The sequence below is a fragment of the Aquarana catesbeiana genome, linkage group LG08 (genome assembly GCF_042186555.1).
Source record: "Aquarana catesbeiana isolate 2022-GZ linkage group LG08, ASM4218655v1, whole genome shotgun sequence".
Taxonomy (NCBI): Eukaryota; Metazoa; Chordata; class Amphibia; order Anura; family Ranidae; genus Aquarana; species Aquarana catesbeiana.
Window position 1 is genome coordinate 255,563,078 of NC_133331.1, and position 20,811 is coordinate 255,583,888.

At 42.7% G+C, this 20,811-nt stretch overlaps 1 protein-coding gene across 1 annotated transcript in view; it reads left to right on the forward strand.

The window, feature by feature from the left end:
• LOC141105353 (membrane-spanning 4-domains subfamily A member 4D-like) overlaps positions 1-20,811 on the forward strand; it is a 43,395-nt gene that overhangs the window by 15,659 nt on the left and 6,925 nt on the right. Inside the window, exons 3-4 of the mRNA XM_073595216.1 lie at positions 8,517-8,573; positions 14,269-14,394. Coding sequence (XP_073451317.1) covers positions 8,517-8,573; positions 14,269-14,394 — 183 coding nt within the window. The remainder of the gene's footprint in view (positions 1-8,516; positions 8,574-14,268; positions 14,395-20,811) is intronic.

Here is a 20,811-nt window from a genome sequence, read left to right on the forward strand (position 1 = left end):
TTACAGTAAGGTCCTTTCCAAGGGCATTAAAGTAATTTCTCGTAGGGCACCAACTCTAGGAAATTCCCTATCACCGAGTTTATTTTCAAGTAGACAAGATAAAACCAATTGGTTGAGTCTAACGGGGAACTACAGATGTTGGAAAAGGAGCTGTAACTACTGCTATCACATCAAAGTAGATAGAAATATACATTCATGTACAAATGGAAGAATGTTTAAAGTCCCCTCCTTCATTAACTGTAATACACAGTTTTTGGTGTACGTCATTACCTGTGACAAATGTCAAATCCAGTATGTTGGCCGCACTACACGGCGTCTAAAAGACCGATTACATGACCATTTATATGACATAGCAAAAGATAAGCTAACAAATGTGGCCAAACACTGGATTTCCATACACCAAAAAGATGTTTCCAGCCTGTTTATTCAAGGAGTAGAAAAAATAGTTATGTCCATCAGAGGAGGAGATAAGTTCCATCTTTTATGCAAACGGGAAGTTTTTTGGATTTTTTCTTTAAATACCAGAATTCCCTTTTGCTTAAATTTTGAATGGGATGTCTCTTATCATTATGACTAATATATAGTTTACTTGTTTTGGTTTGTGATTATTCAGTCTTTATACTCACTATTCAGTTTCATTTTACTCTTTAAAAATCCCTTACGGTAATGATAATATACACTTCCATCGGTCCCAAGTATTTACTCGTCACTGTAGCTACAACTATGGGTGAAGTTACTTCCACATCTACACATCAATAGCAACAAGTAGGTCCAAAGCGTGACACAACTAAACATTATTACAAACAATACCATTTATGTTTATGTTTCCCATATAAGGTCTAGTGAACCTCTAACTCCTGAATAAACAAAGACATACAGACCATCTAGCTCAGCGATATGATGAACAGAGTAAAACTTATATCAAAAGCTGAGCAAATGCCTTGGTTTCATACACTTAATCTCACAGATCGCAGTGTCCATAGACGTGGCGACACTGCGATCTATATTTTTACTTTGAGTCTACCTTTACATATACATGGTTATTTTCAAGTTTTAGCTTTTCCTTAATTACATATTATTATAAACAACATAATTTATGTTTAGGTTTCCAGAAATAGATCTCTATATAACGTCTAGCAGACCTTCAACTTTTGAAAATACAAAGGACACACAGACCATCTAACTCAGCAACATAGTTAACAGAGTGAAACTCATATTAAATGCTGAGCAAACGTTTTGGTTTAATTTATTCATTCCTATAGTTCGCGGTGTCTATAGACGTGGCGATACTGCGATCTAGTTTCGTTCCATTTCTGTTTTATTTTTGTTTTATTTTGTTTTCACCTTTATTAATTGATCTAAAAATGCATGGCTATATTCAGATTTTAGCCTCTCCTTAGTAACACACAACTTTTATAGTTGGCTGTACCCATAGACACAGCGATATCTTTGCCCAATTGTTGTTCTTTACAAAGCTTGACATACATATGATACGGTTTTTCGTTTGGCCCTATGAGATCTTTTACAGCTTTCACTTCTTAGTGTAACCATGGATCGTTGAACCCATAGATATAGTTACATAGTTACATAGTTACATTCTCACTGAGTCATTTTAGCTACATGCTTTCGCATGCAGCTTTATTACGTTTATTGACCGATGGAATTCATTTAGACATCTTGTTATCCTCCAAATAGTGACACAATATTTGTAACATCTTAGAGCCCCCAGATGTTTTCCCACATCCGGATCAATGGTTAGACACAAACCGTAATCAATGAAATACATTTACTGATCGCTGAGAGATCATTGACACATCGATATTCACTCCTAGCTCTGTGGAGAAATTATACCCTTTTCAAACCCATTCACATGTTGCTATGTTTATAGCGAAGTTTTCTATATTTTCTACTAGTACCGACATAGTCTTATTCAATTGCTTGTTAGGGTGGTCAAGTTTATGTTTAATATAATTTAATATATTTTAATATATCTGAATATGTAGACAATTTTAATACTTGGCAGGGTTTAATATATCCGGTAATTACTTTGATTAATACCTCTCAGGGTTTTTACATAAATACACCCACTACTTTACTCTCTTTAAAATGATAAGTTACTTTGTGAGAGTTCTTCTTTTTATCCTCATCTCTGAGAATCCATTTTTTGAATATGACCAATTTAATTAATAAATATATATTCTTTGGTATTCCCATGACTTGTTGATTCAGGTTTAGGCATCAGGTGGAGACAGTAAAAAAATAAAAAGGGGAGGGGGGAGGGGGAGGAGGAAGGGGGAGGAGGAAACAAAGGAAACAAAGGAGGGGGGAGTAGATACCCGATCCTATATCCTCACACATAAAAACAAGCTTGGCCAAAAAGGAGGAGGAGCTAGAGCTAAAACAAAGGAGCCATCACAAGATGCAACCTATTAGTGATGCAATCCCTGCAGAGTCAGCATGAATCTTTGGCACACAGCCATATAAAAATCACACTTCTAAGACAAGTGTAGCCCTATGCAAGCACATATCATTAACAGCTATGTCCAACAACAACAAAATAAACATCATTTTTGCCTAATTCAAAGAAGGGGACAAAAAGGGAGGGAACGGCAAGGGAAAGGAGAAGGGGAGAAAGGAGGGTTTAGATGACATTGTCTGCAGGGTACACTGCGATTACATAGCATCCATATGCAAGATCATGAAGTGCGCCAGCCATGTCATACAGATGTGCAAGAAATGATCCAAAAAGAAAAAAAGATTATATTGCTCAAATACCATCTTAATTTTATAGTCAATAAGTACATAACTCACTGTCCAAGAATATTTGACATGAACATATCATAAAGCTTAGTAAGCTCAATATCATATAAATTATCACATAATAAACGAAAATGAAAAATCATACCCCTGTTATACATCATTAACTCGGCAATTGGACTATAAGAGCCCTTTCACACTGGGGCGGTTTGCAGGCGCTATTGCGCTAATAATAGCGCCTGCAAACCGACCCGAAAGTGCCGCTGCTGTGTATCCAGTGTGAAAGCCCCGAGGGCTTTCACACTGGAGCGATGCGCTGGCAGGACGGTTAAAAAAGTCCTGCCAGCAGCATCTTCAGAGCGGTGAAGGAGCGGTGTGTATACCGCTTCTTTACCGCTCCTGCCCATTGAAATCAATGGGACGGCGCGGCTATACCGCCGGCAAAGCGCCTCTGCAGAGGCGCTTTGCGGTGGTATTTAACCCCTTCTCGGCCGCTAGCGGGGGGTAAAACGGCCCTGCTAGCGGCCGCATACCGACGGTAAAACGCCGCTAATAATAGCGGCGTTTTACCGCTGACGCCGCCCCCCGCCCCAGTGTGAAAGGGCTCTTTAAGATAAAAAGATTTTTTGGAAAAGCTCAAGGAATGGTCAAGCAGATCCCGAAACATATATTCATAAAAATAAATACAAATATATAAAGTATCCTATATAGAAAAGGTCTCAAACTCAACATGTCATTTAGGTCATTTTTGGGTTTCTTTTTGTAGCATCCTTTGGTCAAAATTGCCACCTCATGGGTCTTCATAGACCCTATCAAGGGTGGCAAACCTGAATACATGGGGATTATAACTATGATTGAAGGCCAATGGCCGTGTTGAGAAGACCACATGTAGCATAGTACATGTGGTCTTTCATCCTCTTCCACAGGGGTCTGATAGTTTTGCCAATGTAGAAAGCTCCACACTGGCAAAGGATGATATATATAATTCCTTTAGTTTGGCAGGTTATATGATGATGGTTTCTGTGAGTCCGTCCATTGGGCAGTAGAATAGAAGAGCCCTCAGTGAGTAGATGGCAATAGTCACATGACTCACATTGAAAAAGCCCTGGTGTATCATTTTGCTTATTTGAGGATTTTGTGTATTAGAGAGAAGAAGATTATTGACTAGATAGTCCTCAATATAATACGGCATCCCAGTAAAATTGGTAACAATAGTAGGAGGAGAGTAAGGGGATTATAACGGTGCCCCAAAAAATTGTTAGAAAACTGTATACTGACACGTAACTATAAAAAATATAATGTTTTATTAACAAACAGATTAAAAGGAGTATACAATAAATATATTCAACGAGGGTGTGGACAGACACTGAGGGAAAAATACAAAACCAACATATGCAGCAATATAGCAAGAGCCAGCCAATAGCGTGGCGGCAGGTCTTGTTAACAGGTATTAGAATCCTACATGTTTCCCCAACATTGGCTTCCTCAGGGGCAGTTGGTTATACCTGTGTTAATTTCCTGAATTCTAGATGGAGAAATAAATAGTCAGAGAAACTATAGCAATATGTATCTCAGACAAAAACAAATAAAAAAAAATAAAAAATAAGATAAATAAACACATATTAAATACATATTAAAAGGCTGCCAGACATGGCCAAGAATCTCCCCACACAAAAGAATTGCCGGGGCAGATGATCACCCCAAACAGCACCCACCAGGGGGACACCTCCCTACCCATCAGATAGCCCCAAGGACCTCAGTCCCAATGATGGTAAGTTACCTACCAGTAAGTCACAAAAGGGTGAACATAAACAGTCCCCTGGAGTGAATTCAGAGCTCCATGTCGCAAATAGGTGGCTGCAGGGGGCGAAAAACGGGGCCTGGCAAAACAGAGGAAAATTGTATGAATTACATAATTTTGGTGAGCACCCAGATATTTGAGTGTCCAACCGCAGTAACATCGGGCTAACAAAGCCTCAAAAGTACTCACAGTATATGTCTTGGTAAAAACAACAAGAGATGGGTAAGGGCGCCCGGTAAGCTAAAATTACTGTTGAAAAAAATGACAGACGAATGGTGACTAAAGGGAAGAGAAGGAGGAAAAAATAAGGGCATATAAAAAGATGAAGTTGTTGCCATTAGCAAAGAGATATATGTTAAGGATGAGGAGTAGGGCCATGAACATTGTCTAGCTAGGCATGGTAAACCTACATGATTCCATAAGTAAAGGGGGGAAAAACAAACTCACCACTAGGTCCAGTGTGACTAATTAGAAGTAACCTAGGACTATGGAGATGCAGTCAGTGTAGGTAGTATGAAAGGCACGGTGAGGCTACACTGTAAAAAGAGAAAGACATTGGGTCAGATTTGATGTCCAAGACCTAGGCAGCAAGGAAGTCGTCAGCGCAAAGTACAAGGGTAAAACACAGGCTTACCAACTTAAGCAGGACAGCAGGTTTGGGCACCCTAAACCACAGGTGGCGGAATGGCCGGAGAAGCCGGCCTTTAATGCCCCCCCACACACGAGCGGTGTCTGACGTCACCGAGCGTGTGAGCGGACACAAAGAGCCATTGCGCATGCGTCTGTCAATAGCTCTGTGGGCCTACAAGACCCAGGGGGCTATGCGGGATCAATATACTGAAAAGCCAACCGAACCGGTGGCGCTGCAGTATATCAGAAGATGTTGTAATGATCAATAAAGATCATATAAGCGCCAATGGCTGGAGACGGGCGGACACCACGGAGCTATTGACGAGATAGCTGTCATTGCAAAATTAGTAGTTTGGGGGACACAGGGTGTGCACATTTGCTTGGTGCAAGACTGCAGAGCATAGATGTGGACAGGAGAAAACTGCTTTCACAGCTTTCTCCAGGTTTTGGTATTCCGGCATGGGGCTCTGTAGCTTGGAGATTCCATAGTGTCCAGATTTTGTAGGTGACCAGCAGAGTGTGTGCTCAGGTGAGCCCTTATAATGAGGATATGGGAAGACCTCATGGCTCCCAGTTGGAGACTGCTCCACCCCAAGAGAGATAGGAGGTTTCAAGGAGACAAAGGGGCTTCAGGTGGCAGTCAGAACGTGTGTGACTGTAAAAAGCAGTAAACGGCCTGAGGACTAAGGCCAGATCGGAGCTGTGGGCGCTAAAGTAAAGCCGTCCATATTGAAGAATCCTGTGGTCTGTGTGACCAGGATAAAGAGCAGAGGTGCTGCTAAAAACAGCCAAGTGGGCTAGTATTTTCCGTTGTGTGTATTTGCTGGAGAAGAACCCCTGCGTGGGAAACCCTTATGTGACTTTTATTTGCCTTTTTAATAAAAAAGGGCTACCATGCCCTTAAATATAGTTCCTGACTGGCTTGAATCAGTGACAAATGCATCTATCACTGAGCTGAACAATCCCCCATGTTAAAATTTATATATATATATATATATATATATATATTTTTATATATATATATATATATATATATATATAAAATATATTTTACTAAAACTGGTACATGCAGAGCTTCCAGGTTTTATTATCAAAGCTTAATTGAACAAGCTGAAATTAGAAGCTTCTGTATGCACCAGTTTCAGTAAATCTCCACCAAAAATGCAGAAAAAAAGGTACAGTGGTTAAAGTGTTAATCATGATTTCAGTTGACTCTAAAATTAACACTTTAAATGCATACTGTCATGACATGTGCACTTTGCTGCCTGATTCTGTAGAACAAAAAAGAGCACCAGAGAGCGCACTCTGAATGTAGTGTTAACCACTTCCATACCGGGCCTATTCTGGCACTCCTCTCCTACATGTAAAAATCATCATTTGTTTGCAAGAAAATAGCTCAGAACCCCCAAACATTATATACAGTTTTTTTTAGCAGAGACCCTAGGGAATAAAATGGTGGTCGTTGCAACTTTTCATGTCACACGGTATTTGCGCAGCAATTTTTTAAACGCTTTTTTTGGAAAAGAAACTGTTTCAGGAATTAAATAAAAACAAAACACTAAAGTTAGCCCGATTTTTAATTTCTTTTGTATATGTGAAAAATGGAAAAAAAGGAGGTCTTGGGCTAGAATTATTGCTCTCACTCTAACGTTCGCAGTGTTACCTCACGCCATTTACATATGCGGGCGCGACGTACATATGCATTCGCTTCTGCGTGTTTTATTGTTTATTTTACTTTTTTTTTTTTTTTTTTACTCTTTCCTTCCTATTTTTTTTTTTTTTTGTTCACTTCTTTTCCTAATACAAGGAATGTAAACCTCCCTTGTAATAGGAATAGGGCATGCCAGGTCCTCTTTACAGCGAGATCTGGGGACTATAAGTCCCCATATCTCGCCTCTAGGCTGAAAAGCCAGAAATGAAACAAAAAATAAATACAAAATCTCGGCTTCCCAGCCGCTGCAACAGCAGTGTTTACATCTGCCGAGGCCGAATGTGACGTCATGATGTCATGCCGATTCATTTTGCGGCTTGCCAGTCGAACAGGCGAGCCGGTAGAAGCATCGGTGGGAGGGGGGAACATCCCCTCCCGCCAGCCTGGTATGCTGAGTATGTAAGGAGCTTCAGACAGTGAGAAAGAGAGCAGGGAATGATGTCACACTTTGAGGCCACTCAGCCTCTTTGTCAAGCCTGCCCTTAACTTCTGGACACTGAACTGAACTTAAATAGCAAGTGGGACTACAAGGCTCAGCGTGATACTGGCACTATAAGTCTACCAATCAATTTAAACTAAAGCCTCCAATGATTTCCTGTACACAAGAAATACAATAAATATAAAACATATAAAAGCATATAAAACCATGTAAGAATTATAAAAGATGGGATTTTTGTCATATAAAAAACACAGTAAAACAACATTTATAATGGATGATATTGCAAGATGAATGATAGATCACTAAATGGCCACTAGAGGGAGTGATAACTATACTCTTTGACAGTATTCACCTCTGTTGACTCATTGAGGAATTTAGAGTGAATATATACATTTCCAGTGAGCACAATTTTTGTGTTCAGCAGGAGACAATTTGTTCGGAATGGACTCAATAATCCAAATTCTTAACACATCTGAAGATTTTCCATGGAATTCCGCAAAATGTCAACAGACGCTATGTTTAGTACTTCCATCCCCTACGAACCTGCAAAGCTCCCCAAATCTTGTACGAAGAGTTGAGATGGTTCTTCCTAGATATAACAGTCCACATGGACATGTAAAACAATAGATGACAACATGGGAAGAGCAAGTACAGAAAATCCTCCAAGGGCTTAGGAGTTTAGATTAAATCCATTGGATACCTAATACCAAGATACCTTCAGTCTCCTAATTTGAATGACACCCAGGGTCATTTAATCTGGGAAAGTGAAGGCAGGCTAAGAGTGCAGGGCTTAAAAGCCTTGTCCCTGAGAGTGCATAACCATGGCCCCCTATACTCTCACTGTATTGATGCAGAGAGTAGTGGTGATGCCATCAAACAAGTGCCACTCTCTGCATCATCCAGGACTTACCTCCGGCAGAAGGAGACCAGAGAGGAAGAGGACCCAGCATGTCATGTGGCTAGCCAAAATACATCATAAAAGGTAAGTATAAAATAAATAAGCATAATTTGATGCTGGGATGGGAGGGGGGCTAAAAAGGAGAAGGGGAAGCACTGAACTCGGAGTTGGCTTTACCATCTTTATGGCCTATATAACAACTTTTGCTAATTTATACATCTTAAAACATTGCACTATTTATATTGAACAGGTGTCTAATCTGTTTTGATCTGTTTTGCAGTATATTTTCTCTGGGTCCATGTGCATTGCAGCAGAAAAGAGTGAATCTCGCTGTCTGGTAAGACATCCTATTGTAATTTAAAGTGAACCTATCCTTAGCCCATTCACCTTATTCACTTTAATCCTCCCCACCAGCATACAGCATAACCACCTTTCTTTTGCTCCCCATCACACTTTGTTCAGCTGTCGGGAGAAGGATATATCACAATGCGAGCTCCAAATTGATGGAGCTAGGGCTATGGACTCATTGGCTCTGTCACATGGAATTATTATTATATTATTTTTATACAGGCTTTATTTAGTTCAGTTTTTACAGCACTATACATTATGGTGAATCATCGGTGATAGTACAGTTACTACTTACAAATACATATTCAATGCAAGAGGGTTTGGAGGAAGAGCTTACAATCTAATAATGGGTCACATGCTCCTCCATGCTCAGCCAGTACAACTCATAGAAAAAAAAAACATTTAATTTGCAGTAAAACTACGTTTATTTATTAATATTTTAAATTAAAAGTTTTGTTTATTACATTTTTACACCAAGGATATGGCACAATTCCATCCACTGACACCAAGGATGGGGCACAATTCCTTCCACTGACACCAAGGATGGGGCACAATTTCTTCCACTAACACCAAGGATGGGGCACTAGTCCTCCCATAAAACCAAAGATAGGGCATTGTTTACACCTGCTGGATACCAGGACATAGTTACATAGTATTGAGTAGACCTCTTCTACTCCCACTGGCCCCTCTAGTCTGTAGGACAGTAAACTGGCCCTTTGTTTAGAAAGCTTGGAGACCCCTAGGATAGACTATCAAAAAAGAGATGACCACAAGGATTACAGAACATTTGTAAATGTAAATTTGTTGGATGGTCTATCCCATCAATAAATATATGCAGTTGGATAAGGTTAGAGGATTGCCCTGTGATTAGGGAGTGAGCATAGTATCATTTGAGAGCTTGTAGAAAAACATAGAGCACAATTAATTGAAGTGGCACCACATCCATAGACATATGTAAAGAATGAAAAATACAAAATAGGATTTTAAAGCTGAGTTCTGCCCAGAAATGGAACTTCCGCGGATCGGATTCCTCCCCCCTCTGGTGCCACATTTGGCACCTTTCGGGGGGGGAGCGGATACCTGTCAAATCCAGCTATCTGCTTCCACTTCCAGGGAAAGATCGCTGCAATCATGTGCGGCAAACTACGCAATGTCTGGCCCCTCCTCCTTACCCCCCGCTGCCTTCTGGGAGACACACATGTCCCAAAAGACAGCAGGGACCATTCAGAAAGTGCAACGTGACTCGCGCATGCGCAGTAGGAAACAGGCTGTGAAGGGACGGGTCAGCTTCGGTTGCCGACATCGTGAGCTCCCTGGACAGGTAAGTGCCCTTATATTAAAAGTCAGCAACTACAGTATTTGTAGCTGCTGACTTTTCATTTTTATTTTTTTCCCAGGCGGAACTCCGCTTTAAAGTGCCGCACAACTCCAAAAAATGAATACTTGACTAATTAAAATCCATAATCATTTTTATTCACAACACGATTCCTTGAAACTATATAGATCCATAAAAACAATGTCAAATTGCATATAAGAAGCTCCCTAAGATAGTGCTCATTCTGCTAGGCCATAACTCTTGAACATTCATACATATATACATAGATTATTTATCAATATATAACAAATGTGTACAGCCAAACTGCAGAAGAATAAGCGCCGCTCTCTCTGTATTTCCCTGTTTACTGGCTTCCTTATGAGACCACAAATTATAATCTAAATCTTATTTATATAGTGCTGTATCCAGATGGGAAAGTGACCCAAGTAGCTTCAGATAGGAAAATACACATTGAAGTCTCAGCGGCAGATAGGAGCCCCAAAAAAGTGATACATGACACTGATTTGACGAATAGGAAATATTCAAAAGAATGCTCCAAACTGTTGGATCCTCTTCCTGTAAGACCCAGAAACTGGGCAACATTAAGTACGCTTAAGAAAAGCAGGAAATATGTTCCGGTCCCTCAGTGCAAATCCATAGCCCCTTCTCGGAGCTGCATATTTGTGGTGTCCTGAGGAAGCCAGTAAACAGTGAAACGTGCAGAGACTGTTGCTTATGCTTCTGCAGTTTGGCCTAACACAATTGTTGTATATTGAGAACTATTCTATGTATATATGCATGCATATATAGTCAAGAGTTAGGGCCTAGCAGAATGAGCGCTATCCAATATGCAATTTAACAGTTTTTATGGCTGTAGAAGTTTTTAAGGAATCATGTTGTGAATAAAAATGGTTTTGAATTTTAATCAGTCAAGTATTCATTGTCCTGGAGTTGTGTGGCACCTTAAAGTCTTTTTTGTAATTATGTTTCATCATTTGAGATCTTACTAACAAATCCTTACAGTTTTTTAAACAAATTTTTGATAGATTTGCCACCTTTAGAGTACCAGAAACTATGTAGTGTGAGAGGACCTGCATGATCAAATATTAATTCTTATGCCGCGTACACACGGTCGGACTTTTCACCTGCAAAAGTCCGACGGACGCTGCCGGACCAAGTCCGGCGGACAATCCGACCGTGTGTGGTCTCCATCGGACTTCCGACGGACCGTTTCGGGCGGAAATCCGACGTACTTTAGATTTGAAGCCTGCTTCAAATCTTTACGTCGTACCTCCGCCGGACTCAGTTCCTGACGGAAAGCCCGTTCGTCTGTATGCTAGTCCGAAGGACCAGATACGACGGAGGAGCAGGTTACTGCATCTCGCGCTCGCTGCAATAGGAAAAAACTAATTTTCCCATTGCAGCGAGCGCGGGGGGCATCCCAGGCCCTTAGGTCTGGTATGGAACTTTAAGGAGAACCCCCTACGCCGAAAAACCGGCGTGGGGGTCCCCCCAAAATCCATACCAGACCCCGATCCGAGCACGCAGCCCGGCCGGTCAGGAAAGGGGGTGGGGACGAACGAGCGCCCCCCCCTCCTGAACCGTACCAGGCCGCATGCCCTCAACATGGGGGGTGCTTTGGGGGAGGTGGCGCCTTGCGGTGCCCCCCCACCACAAAGCACCTTGTCCCCATGTTGATGAGGACAAGGGCCTCTTCCCGACAACCCTGGCCGTTGGTTGTCGGGGTCTGCGGGCGGGGGGCTTATTGGAATCCGGGAGCCCCCTATAATAAGAGGGCCCCCAGATCCCGGCCCCCCCACCCTATGTGAATGAGTATGGGGTACATGGTACCCCTACCCATTCACCTAGGTAAAAAGTGTCAATAATAAAACACAACACAGGTTTTTAAAATAATTTATTAAACAGCTCCGGGGGGGGGTCTTCTTCCGTCTTCGGGGGTCCCTCTGGTTCATCTTCTCCCGGCGTCCGGTTGGTTCTTCTCCGCTCTCCGGCCTCTTCTCCCGGTGTCCCAGGTCTTTGGCCGGCCCCTCCGCTGTCTTCAGGTAGCTCTATTGCCAGCGGAGGTCCGGACTTCTTGGCTTCTTGGCTTCTTGGCTTCTTGTGTTCTCTTCTCTTCTCTTCCCCCAGATGTTGACACGACGCTCTCTCCGGCTGGACTGGTCTCTGAGGGCTGCGTTGTGACTTATATAGGCGGAGACCCCGCCCCCATATGATGTCACAGTCCCTGGGCATGCTGAGACTGTGACGTTTTAGGGGGCGTGGTCGACCACGCCCCCTAAAACGTCACAGTCCCAGCATGCCCAGGGACTGTGACATCATATGGGGGCGGGGTCTCCGCCTATATAAGTCACAACGCAGCCCTCAGAGACCAGTCCAGCCGGAGAGAGCGTCGTGTCAACATCTGGGGGAAGAGAAGAGAAGAGAAGAGAACACAACACAAGAAGCCAAGAAGCCAAGAAGTCCGGACCTCCGCTGGCAATAGAGCTACCTGAAGACAGCGGAGGGGCCGGCCGAAGACCTGGGACACCGGGAGAAGAGGCCGGAGAGCGGAGAAGAACCAACCGGACGCCGGGAGAAGATGAACCAGAGGGACCCCAGAAGACGGAAGAAGACCCCCCCCCCCGGAGCTGTTTAATAAATTATTTTAAAAACCTGTGTTGTGTTTTATTATTGACACTTTTTACCTAGGTGAATGGGTAGGGGTACCATGTACCCCATACTCATTCACATAGGGTGGGGGGGCCGGGATCTGGGGGCCCTCTTATTATAGGGGGCTCCCGGATTCAGATAAGCCCCCCGCCCGCAGACCCCGACAACCAACGGCCAGGGTTGTCGGGAAGAGGCCCTTGTCCTCATCAACATGGGGACAAGGTGCTTTGTGGTGGGGGGGGCACCACAAGGCGCCACCTCCCCCAAAGCACCCCCCATGTTGAGGGCATGCGGCCTGGTACGGTTCAGGAGGGGGGGCGCTCGTTCGTCCCCACCCCCTTTCCTGACCGGCCGGGCTGCGTGCTCGGATCGGGGTCTGGTATGGATTTTGGGGGGACCCCCACGCCGGTTTTTCGGCGTAGGGGGTTCCCCTTAAAGTTCCATACCAGACCTAAGGGCCTGCGACGGGGCTCGCAAGGTTTCAATCTCGCCAAAAAAAGCGGCGAGATTGAATTCCTTTTCTAGTCCCGTCGTACCCAAGTCACGTTCAAAATGAACGGACTTGTCCGTGTGTGGGAAAGTCCGTTCATTCTGAAAGTCCGGCGGAAGTCCGTCGGGAAGACCGGATTCCGGAAAGTCCGGCCGTGTGTAGGCAAGTCCGGCCGTTCAGAAAGTCCGGCGGTAGTCCGCCGGAAGTCTGGCGGCAAGTACGTCGGACCTAGCTTTCTAGAAAGTCCGACCGTGTGTATGCGGCATTACTCTTACTTAAGGCAATACTTCCCACTCCTCCAGAAAAGCGGTGTTTGCAATCTCCCTGGCCGAGGCTGACATCTTTGCTCAGTCTTCCTCCAGGTTGGGCATCTTCGGCCATATTGTGTGGCCAGCCTGGAAGCGGGCGCGTGCGCCTGCCATCCCGCTTAAAGGAGCCGACGTATAGCTACGACGGCTCGCGGGATTGTGTCGACCTGCCGCAGTATAATGACGGAGGCTGGTCGGCAAGAGGTTAAAGGGGTTGTAAACCCTTGCCGTTTTTCATCTTAATGTATTCTATGCATTATGGTGAAAAATCTCCTGTACTGCAGCAGCGCTCCCGAGCCCCCCTTATACTTACCTGAGCCCCATAATTCCCACGACGGGAATGAGCACACCAGCTCCAGCCGGTGTCCTGATTGGATAGATTGATAGCAGCCATTGACTCCCGCTGCTGTCAATCAAATCCAATGACACGGGGGACGGGGCCGAGTTCTTCTTTCTGTGTAAATAGATGCAGAAGAGCGCGCCCCGCACAGGTGTCCACGAAGGAGAGCGCTTCTCCGATGGGGCACTCGAGAAGAAGAGGAGCCAGGAGCGCCACTGAGGGACCCCAGAAGAGGAGGATCGGGCCACTCTGTGCAAAACCAACTGCACAGTGGAAATAAGTATGACACGTTTGGTGTTTTTTTTTTTTTTACTGAATCTTTACAACCACTCTAAGATTTAAACCTGGTTGTGTTTTGATAAATATTTCAACCCTATCCTGCTTAGCAATGCAATTTTAAATGAAAAATGCAAGCTGTTATTGAATAATATGCAATTATTATTTCATCTGTATCACTACAGCTACTATGCATTCCATCCCTTTGTACGTCTCGCTTTCTGTTTTCAAAAATGTCCTTTTCACAATGATAATTCCTGTGATGTATGAATGGGTTTGGCACAGGTTGGAACTAGCTTGGCCCTGAACATTATCAGTGCAGTGATATCCGCGGTGGAGATTGTGATTCTTTTAGTGGATGTGGTCATGAATGGATATTACACCTGCTATGACACCTGTGCTACAATATGGGTGAGTACAATAACCAATTAGTATTAAGTGGACCTCCTCTTTAGGACATTGCAGTTTGAAAACATAAAACATCACTTTGTGCTAAACAATCGATTGAGCTGCATGCTGTAATAAAAGATAATTACTAACCATCTCAACAAGTGTTGAGTGAAAACGTTGTTTCTGTGTTGCTAGCTCTAAAGGAAATAAAAATAATGACATTTCTGAAAATCAGAATTTCCTCTTTTGTTGTTAGTTTCAGGCTGTAAGGTTCTCATGAAGTTGACCTTAGAATATTTGGAAGAACTGGTGTTTAACACCAAATGTACAGAGACTAATGGTGATTGTAAAACGTTACAGTTTGATAGCAATTAATGTTTTTTAACAAAAGAACATACCATTCCACATCAATAATTATGCTACCAAAATCAGTGTGTGCTTTAAATTGCCTCCAACATTGCTCCTAATTTTTGCTGGAGGCCGCCATTTTAAACTCAAAAACAATGTCACTTTCTGTAATTAAAATATTTACATCTTCAGCTTTGATTATATGTGTCTTGGCTCAGATAGAGAGGAAGGCTGACAGAAGCTTTATGCCCCGTACACACGGTTGGACTTTGTTCGGACATTCCGACAACAAAATCCTAGGATTTTTTCCGACGGATGTTGGCTCAAACTTGTCTTGCATACACACGGTCACACAAAGTTGTCGGAAAATCTGATCATTCTGAACACGGTGACGTAAAACACGTACGTCGGGACTATAAACGGGGCATTGGCCAATAGCTTTCATCTCTTTATTTATTCTGAGCATGCGTGGCACTTTGTCCGTCGGATTTGTGTACACACGATCGGAATTTCCGACAACGGATTTTGTTGTCGGAAAATTTTATATCCTGCTCTCCAACTTTGTGTGTCGGAAAATCCGATGGAAAATGTGTGATGAAGCCTACACACGGTCGGAAGTTCCGACAACAAGGTCCTATCACACATTTTCCGTCGGAAAATCCGACCGTGTGTACGGGGCATTACTGTGCTGAAGTCCACAGCCTGGAAAGGAGTATGTCAGAAAAATAGATGCAATTAACTCTTTTGTGTCTCCCTGGCAGCAAACTTTGTCCTCTTCACTTCTCCTGCTTCTCTTTTCTTCCTCCCTAATCTGTGTTCCCCAGGCACAGTCTGTGTCATTCCTGTTGCTTTGTTCCCTCTTAAAGCAGAGGTCCACCCTTAAAAACATTTATACATTAAAATTTTCTTTGAAATAAATTAAAAAACATAGAAAAAAAATGTTTTACTTACCAGAAATCCCTGTTGCTAGGCAGTCTTCCTAATCTGCCTCTTCCTAGTCCGCGGAGCTGTTCCGTCACTTTCTCCTCTTCAGCGAGCTCCCCCGTTGTCGTCTAGGACCTGTGTTTGTCCCAGAAGACGACGGGGCCATTCACAAAGCGCCGCACGACTCGTGCATGCGCAGTAGGAAACTGGCAGTGAAGCCGCAAGGCACCACTGCCGGTTTCCCTTAGTTGCGGATCGGCCTTGGGGGGCCGACATCGCGGGCTCACTGGACAGTTAAGTTCCCCTTATTAAAAGTCAGCAGCTACAGTGTTTGTAGTTGCTGACTTTTTTTTTAAAAACGGCTGGGACACCGCTTTAACCACTTCAGTACCCGGCCATTGTCAAATGACGTCCACAGATGGGATCTCCCATCCTGGGTGGACGTCATATGACGGCCTGGGCTTCCCGGCCGCCTAGGGGGCGCGCGCTGCCGCGTTGCTCGGTACCCGGTGCGTGTGCCCGGGGGCCGCGATGTCCGCCGGGCACCCGCGATTGCCCGTAAACACACAGATCCACGTCCTGTCAGTTGAGAGGAGACCGATCTGTGTTCCCAGTACAGCGGAACACTGATCAGTCTCCTCCCCTTGTACGTCCCCTCCCCCTACAGTTAGAATCATTCCCTAGGAAACATATTTAACCCCTTGTGTCCCCCTAGTGGTTAACCCCTTCACTGCCTGTCACATTTACACAGTAATCAATGCAATTTTATAGCATTGATCGCTGTATAAATGTGAATGGTCCCAAAAATGTGTCAAAGTGTCCGATGTGTCCGCCATAATGTCGCAGTCACGAAAAAAAATCACGATCGCCGCTATTACTAGTAAAAAAATATATATATATATTTTTTTTAAATGCCATAAATCTATCCCGTATTTTGTAGACACTATAACTTTTGCGCAAACCAAACAATATACGCTTATTGCGATTTTTTTTGCCAAAAATATGTAGAAGAATACGTATCGGCCGAAACTGAGGAAAAATTTTTTTTTTTTTTTTAAAATTGGGATATTTATTATAGCAAAAAGTATAAAAAATAGTGTGTTTTTTTCAAAATTGTCACTCTTCTTTTATTTATAGCGCAAAAAATAAAAACCGCAGAGGTGATCAAATACCACCAAAAGAAAGCTCTATTTGTGGGGAAAAAAGGATGTCAATTTTTTTGGGGTACAACGTCGCATGACCGCGCAATTGTCGTTTAAAGTGCGACAGCGCTGAAAACTAAAAATTGGCCTGGGAAGGAAGGGGGTGAAAATGCCCGGTATTGAACCGGTTAAGTAGCAGTAAATCTTAAAGCTGTCAGCAGATTGGCCTTTAGTGGCTCTGATTGTAGGCACAGTGCTGAAAATAGAGAGCAACTGAGCATGTGCAGAGCAGGGTGAGAAAGTGTATTACTACATTTTAAACAGTATAAGGACTTACGGTATTTTTAATGTTTTACATAACTATACCTGTAAAAGGGACCATATCAGGAATTCATTTTCTAAATAATGTTCCACTTTAAGTTAAAAGAAATAAGCCAACTTGCTTCCAGGGCATCAGTGGGTCATCATTTATCATGGCTAATTATTATTAGCTGACCTATCAATTATCGAGCATTTTATGTTTCATAATATAATATAATGCACATTAACAGTCTGGTTAGAATGAGTTTATCAATCATAATGATTTTATAAATGTGTACTATGTTTTGGTTTTATACATGTGCTCTGAATATGTTATTACATTATATTTATATAATTTCATGTAACCTTAGAAGTCTTTTGGTTTACTTTATCTCTTTTTTTATCAATCACCAAAACTTTGAGCAAATGGGACATATCAACTACACTTTTTTTAACATTTACTACTGTAAAATTATCCATTTATGTACTAAATTTTAAATCATAAAACTGATGTACTGTATGTAGACATCATGGTCCAAATGTGTATAGATAATGACAAAATTTTGCACCTCATCCTCATTTTGCCCCATTAACCACTTCAGCCCCGGAAGGATTTACCCCCTTCCTGACCAGAGCACTTTTTACAATTTGGCACTGCGTCGCTTTAACAGCTAATTGCGCGATCATGCAATGCTGTACCCAAACGAAATTTGCGTCCTTTTCTTCTCACAAATAGAGCTTTCTTTTGATGGTATTTGATCACCTCTGTGGTGTTTATTTTTTGCGCTATAAACGGAAAAAGACCGAAAATTTGGAAAAAAAATGATATTTTTCTACTTTTTATTATAAAAAAAATCCAATAAACTCAATTTTAGTCATACATTTAGGCCAAAATGTATTCGGCCACATGTCTTTGGTAAAAAAAAATGTAAATAAGCGTATATTTATTGGTTTGCGCAAAAGTTATAGCGTCTACAAGCTAGGGTACATTTTCTGGGATTTACACAGCTTTTAGTTTATGACTGCCTATCTCATTTCTTGAGGTGCTAAAATGGCAGGGCAGTACAAACCCCCCCCCCCCCCCCAAATGACCCCATTTTGGAAAGTAGACACCCCAAGGAAATTTCTGAGAGGCATGTTGAGCCCATTTAATATTTATTTTTTTTGTCCCAAGTGATTGAATAATGACAAAAAAAAAATTACAAAAAGTTGTCACTAAATGATATATTGCTCACACAGGCCATGGGCATATGTGGAATTGCACCCCAAAATACATTTAGCTGCTTCTCCTGAGTATGGGGATACCACATGTGTGGGACTTTTTGGGAGCCTAGCCGCGTACGGGGCCCCCGAAAACCAAGCACCGCCTTCAGGATTCCTAAGGGCGTAAATTTTTGATTTCACTCCTCACTACCTATCACAGTTTTGAAGGCCATAAAATGCCAAGATGGCACAAACCCCTCCCCCCCCCCCCCCAAATGACCCCATTTTTGGAAAGTAGACATCCCAAGCTATTTGCTGAGAGGCATGTTGAGTCCATGGAATATTTTATATTTTGACACAAGTTGACAATTTTTTTTTTTTTTTTTTGCACAAAGTTGTCACTAAATGATATATTGCTCACACAGGCCATGGGCATATGTGGAATTGCACCCCAAAATACATTTAGCTGCTTCTCCTGAGTATGGGCATACCACATGTGTGGGACTTTTTGGGAGCCTAGCCGCGTACGGGGCCCTGAAAACCAATCACCACCTTCAGGATTTCTAAGGGTGTAAATTTTTGATTTCACTCTTCACTGCCTATCACAGTTTCGGAGGCCATAGAATGCCCAGGTGGCACAACCCCCCCCCCCCCCCCCCCAAATGACCCCATTTTGGAAAGTAGACACCCCAAGCTATTTGCTGAGAGGCATGGTGAGTATTTTGCAGCTCTCATTTGTTTTTGAAAATGAAGAAAGACAAAAAAAAACATTTTTTTTTCTTTTTCAATTTTCAAAACTTTGTGACAAAAAGTGAGGTCTGCAAAATACTCACTATACCTCTCAGCAAATATGAGAGTCATTTTTTTTTTGGTGTCATTTTTTTTTTTTTTTTTAAGCATATCTAAACTCAAACAAAACTGAATATATTGCAGCTTACCAAACCTTAGATGTGGTGGCTGAATGAGTGCTGTATTGTATTTTTATTGATTTTTTTTCCCCTTTATTTTTGGTGATTCAGCCAGTAACACACTTCCTGTCTTATAGTGGAGACTGAGCGTAGACACCCTGTCTATGGAGGAGCAAGATAGCTACCCTTGGACAGCAGCAATGTCAGCTTGTAAAGAGTGGTGTTAGATGGACTAGTATATTTAGATAGACATAACCTAAGTGACTAACTAATTAAAGCCGAACTTCAGCTAACACTTTTGAACCAATTACAGAAACACTTTTGTTCCTTTTGGGATAAAGGCTTTATACCAATTAATAAAAGCTGACTATTGTAAGCACCTCTGTCAGTGTTAAATGGTTTGCCTCAACCCTCTAACTGTCACTTTTGCTGGACAGCTAGGCCTGCTAAAACAAGTTGAAACATAACAGACTTAATTTTCACCTGTTGGTCCTGCCATTAAGGGGAAAAATACTGAAAAAACCAATGTTGCCTTCACATCTAAATTTTGGAAGCTGTAATAATTTACATTCATGTGTCTGGGTTCAGGAACAATTTAAAGGCTAATGTGCTTAATACAGTGTAGTGCTACTGACCCAAAAACATTCAGTATTATTCATAGAAGAGGAGAAGATCCTGTAGCACCCCCCTGGGTCTACTGGGAGCAGAAAGGTACCTCCAGATACAGGGAGCGAGCTTACATTCACCCCAAGGCTTCCCATGGCTATAATGGGAAGTTGAACAGAATTTAGGCACCAGTCACTTTAGGTATTTTTCAATGCTTTAATGCGAACTTGAGAAAAGTAGGAGAGAGGGTTAGGGGAGGTTTCAGATCTCCTTTTAGCCGATCACTTACAGACTCCTTGAATCCAAAGGCAAAACAGCTTTCTTTTATAAGATCTCAGATACCTGGATAGGTCTCTCACACAGACCTAGCAACCGATAGAATGTCTGGACAAGCCTCTCACAGACTTAGCAGCCAGTAGAACTCCTGGATAAGTCTCTCTTACAGACTTAGCAGCCAGGAGCTAGTTACCTTGTTTAGATTGTAGAACAGCTTGACAGGACCAGAACCTTTAAGCCGACCCGGCAATACTGTAAGGGTAGTTTTAGATATAGGTGCATACTCCAAACGCGTCACCAGGCCCTCCCGAGAGACCAGCCTTCATCCTGGCTCTCTCCAGCAAGGGTCCTCCCCTGGATCTCCTCAGCTTGGCTCGGCTTCTTCCACACAGGCAAGACTGCCTAAGGACTACCTCAGCATTAGTAGGCCCCAGACAGGTTTCTGGGCCTACTGCAGAACTTGCAGCAGCACATCCTCAGGCCAGGAGGGCCCAGAGGTAATGACTGACTAAGAGCACATGGCATCTGTGCAATAAATACCCCTTCCCAGAATGCACAGCGGCCAGGAACCTCCTACTGGGCTGTTTCCAGAAAAAGAATATTCATTACAGCTCAACCTAGTTGCAATTCTCTGTCATGTGGTACCAGTGACACCTACTGGCAACGGTGGGAAATGCACAACTCAGCCAAGTTTAGAACAGAACCAAGTATACAATCAAATCTGAGCTGTT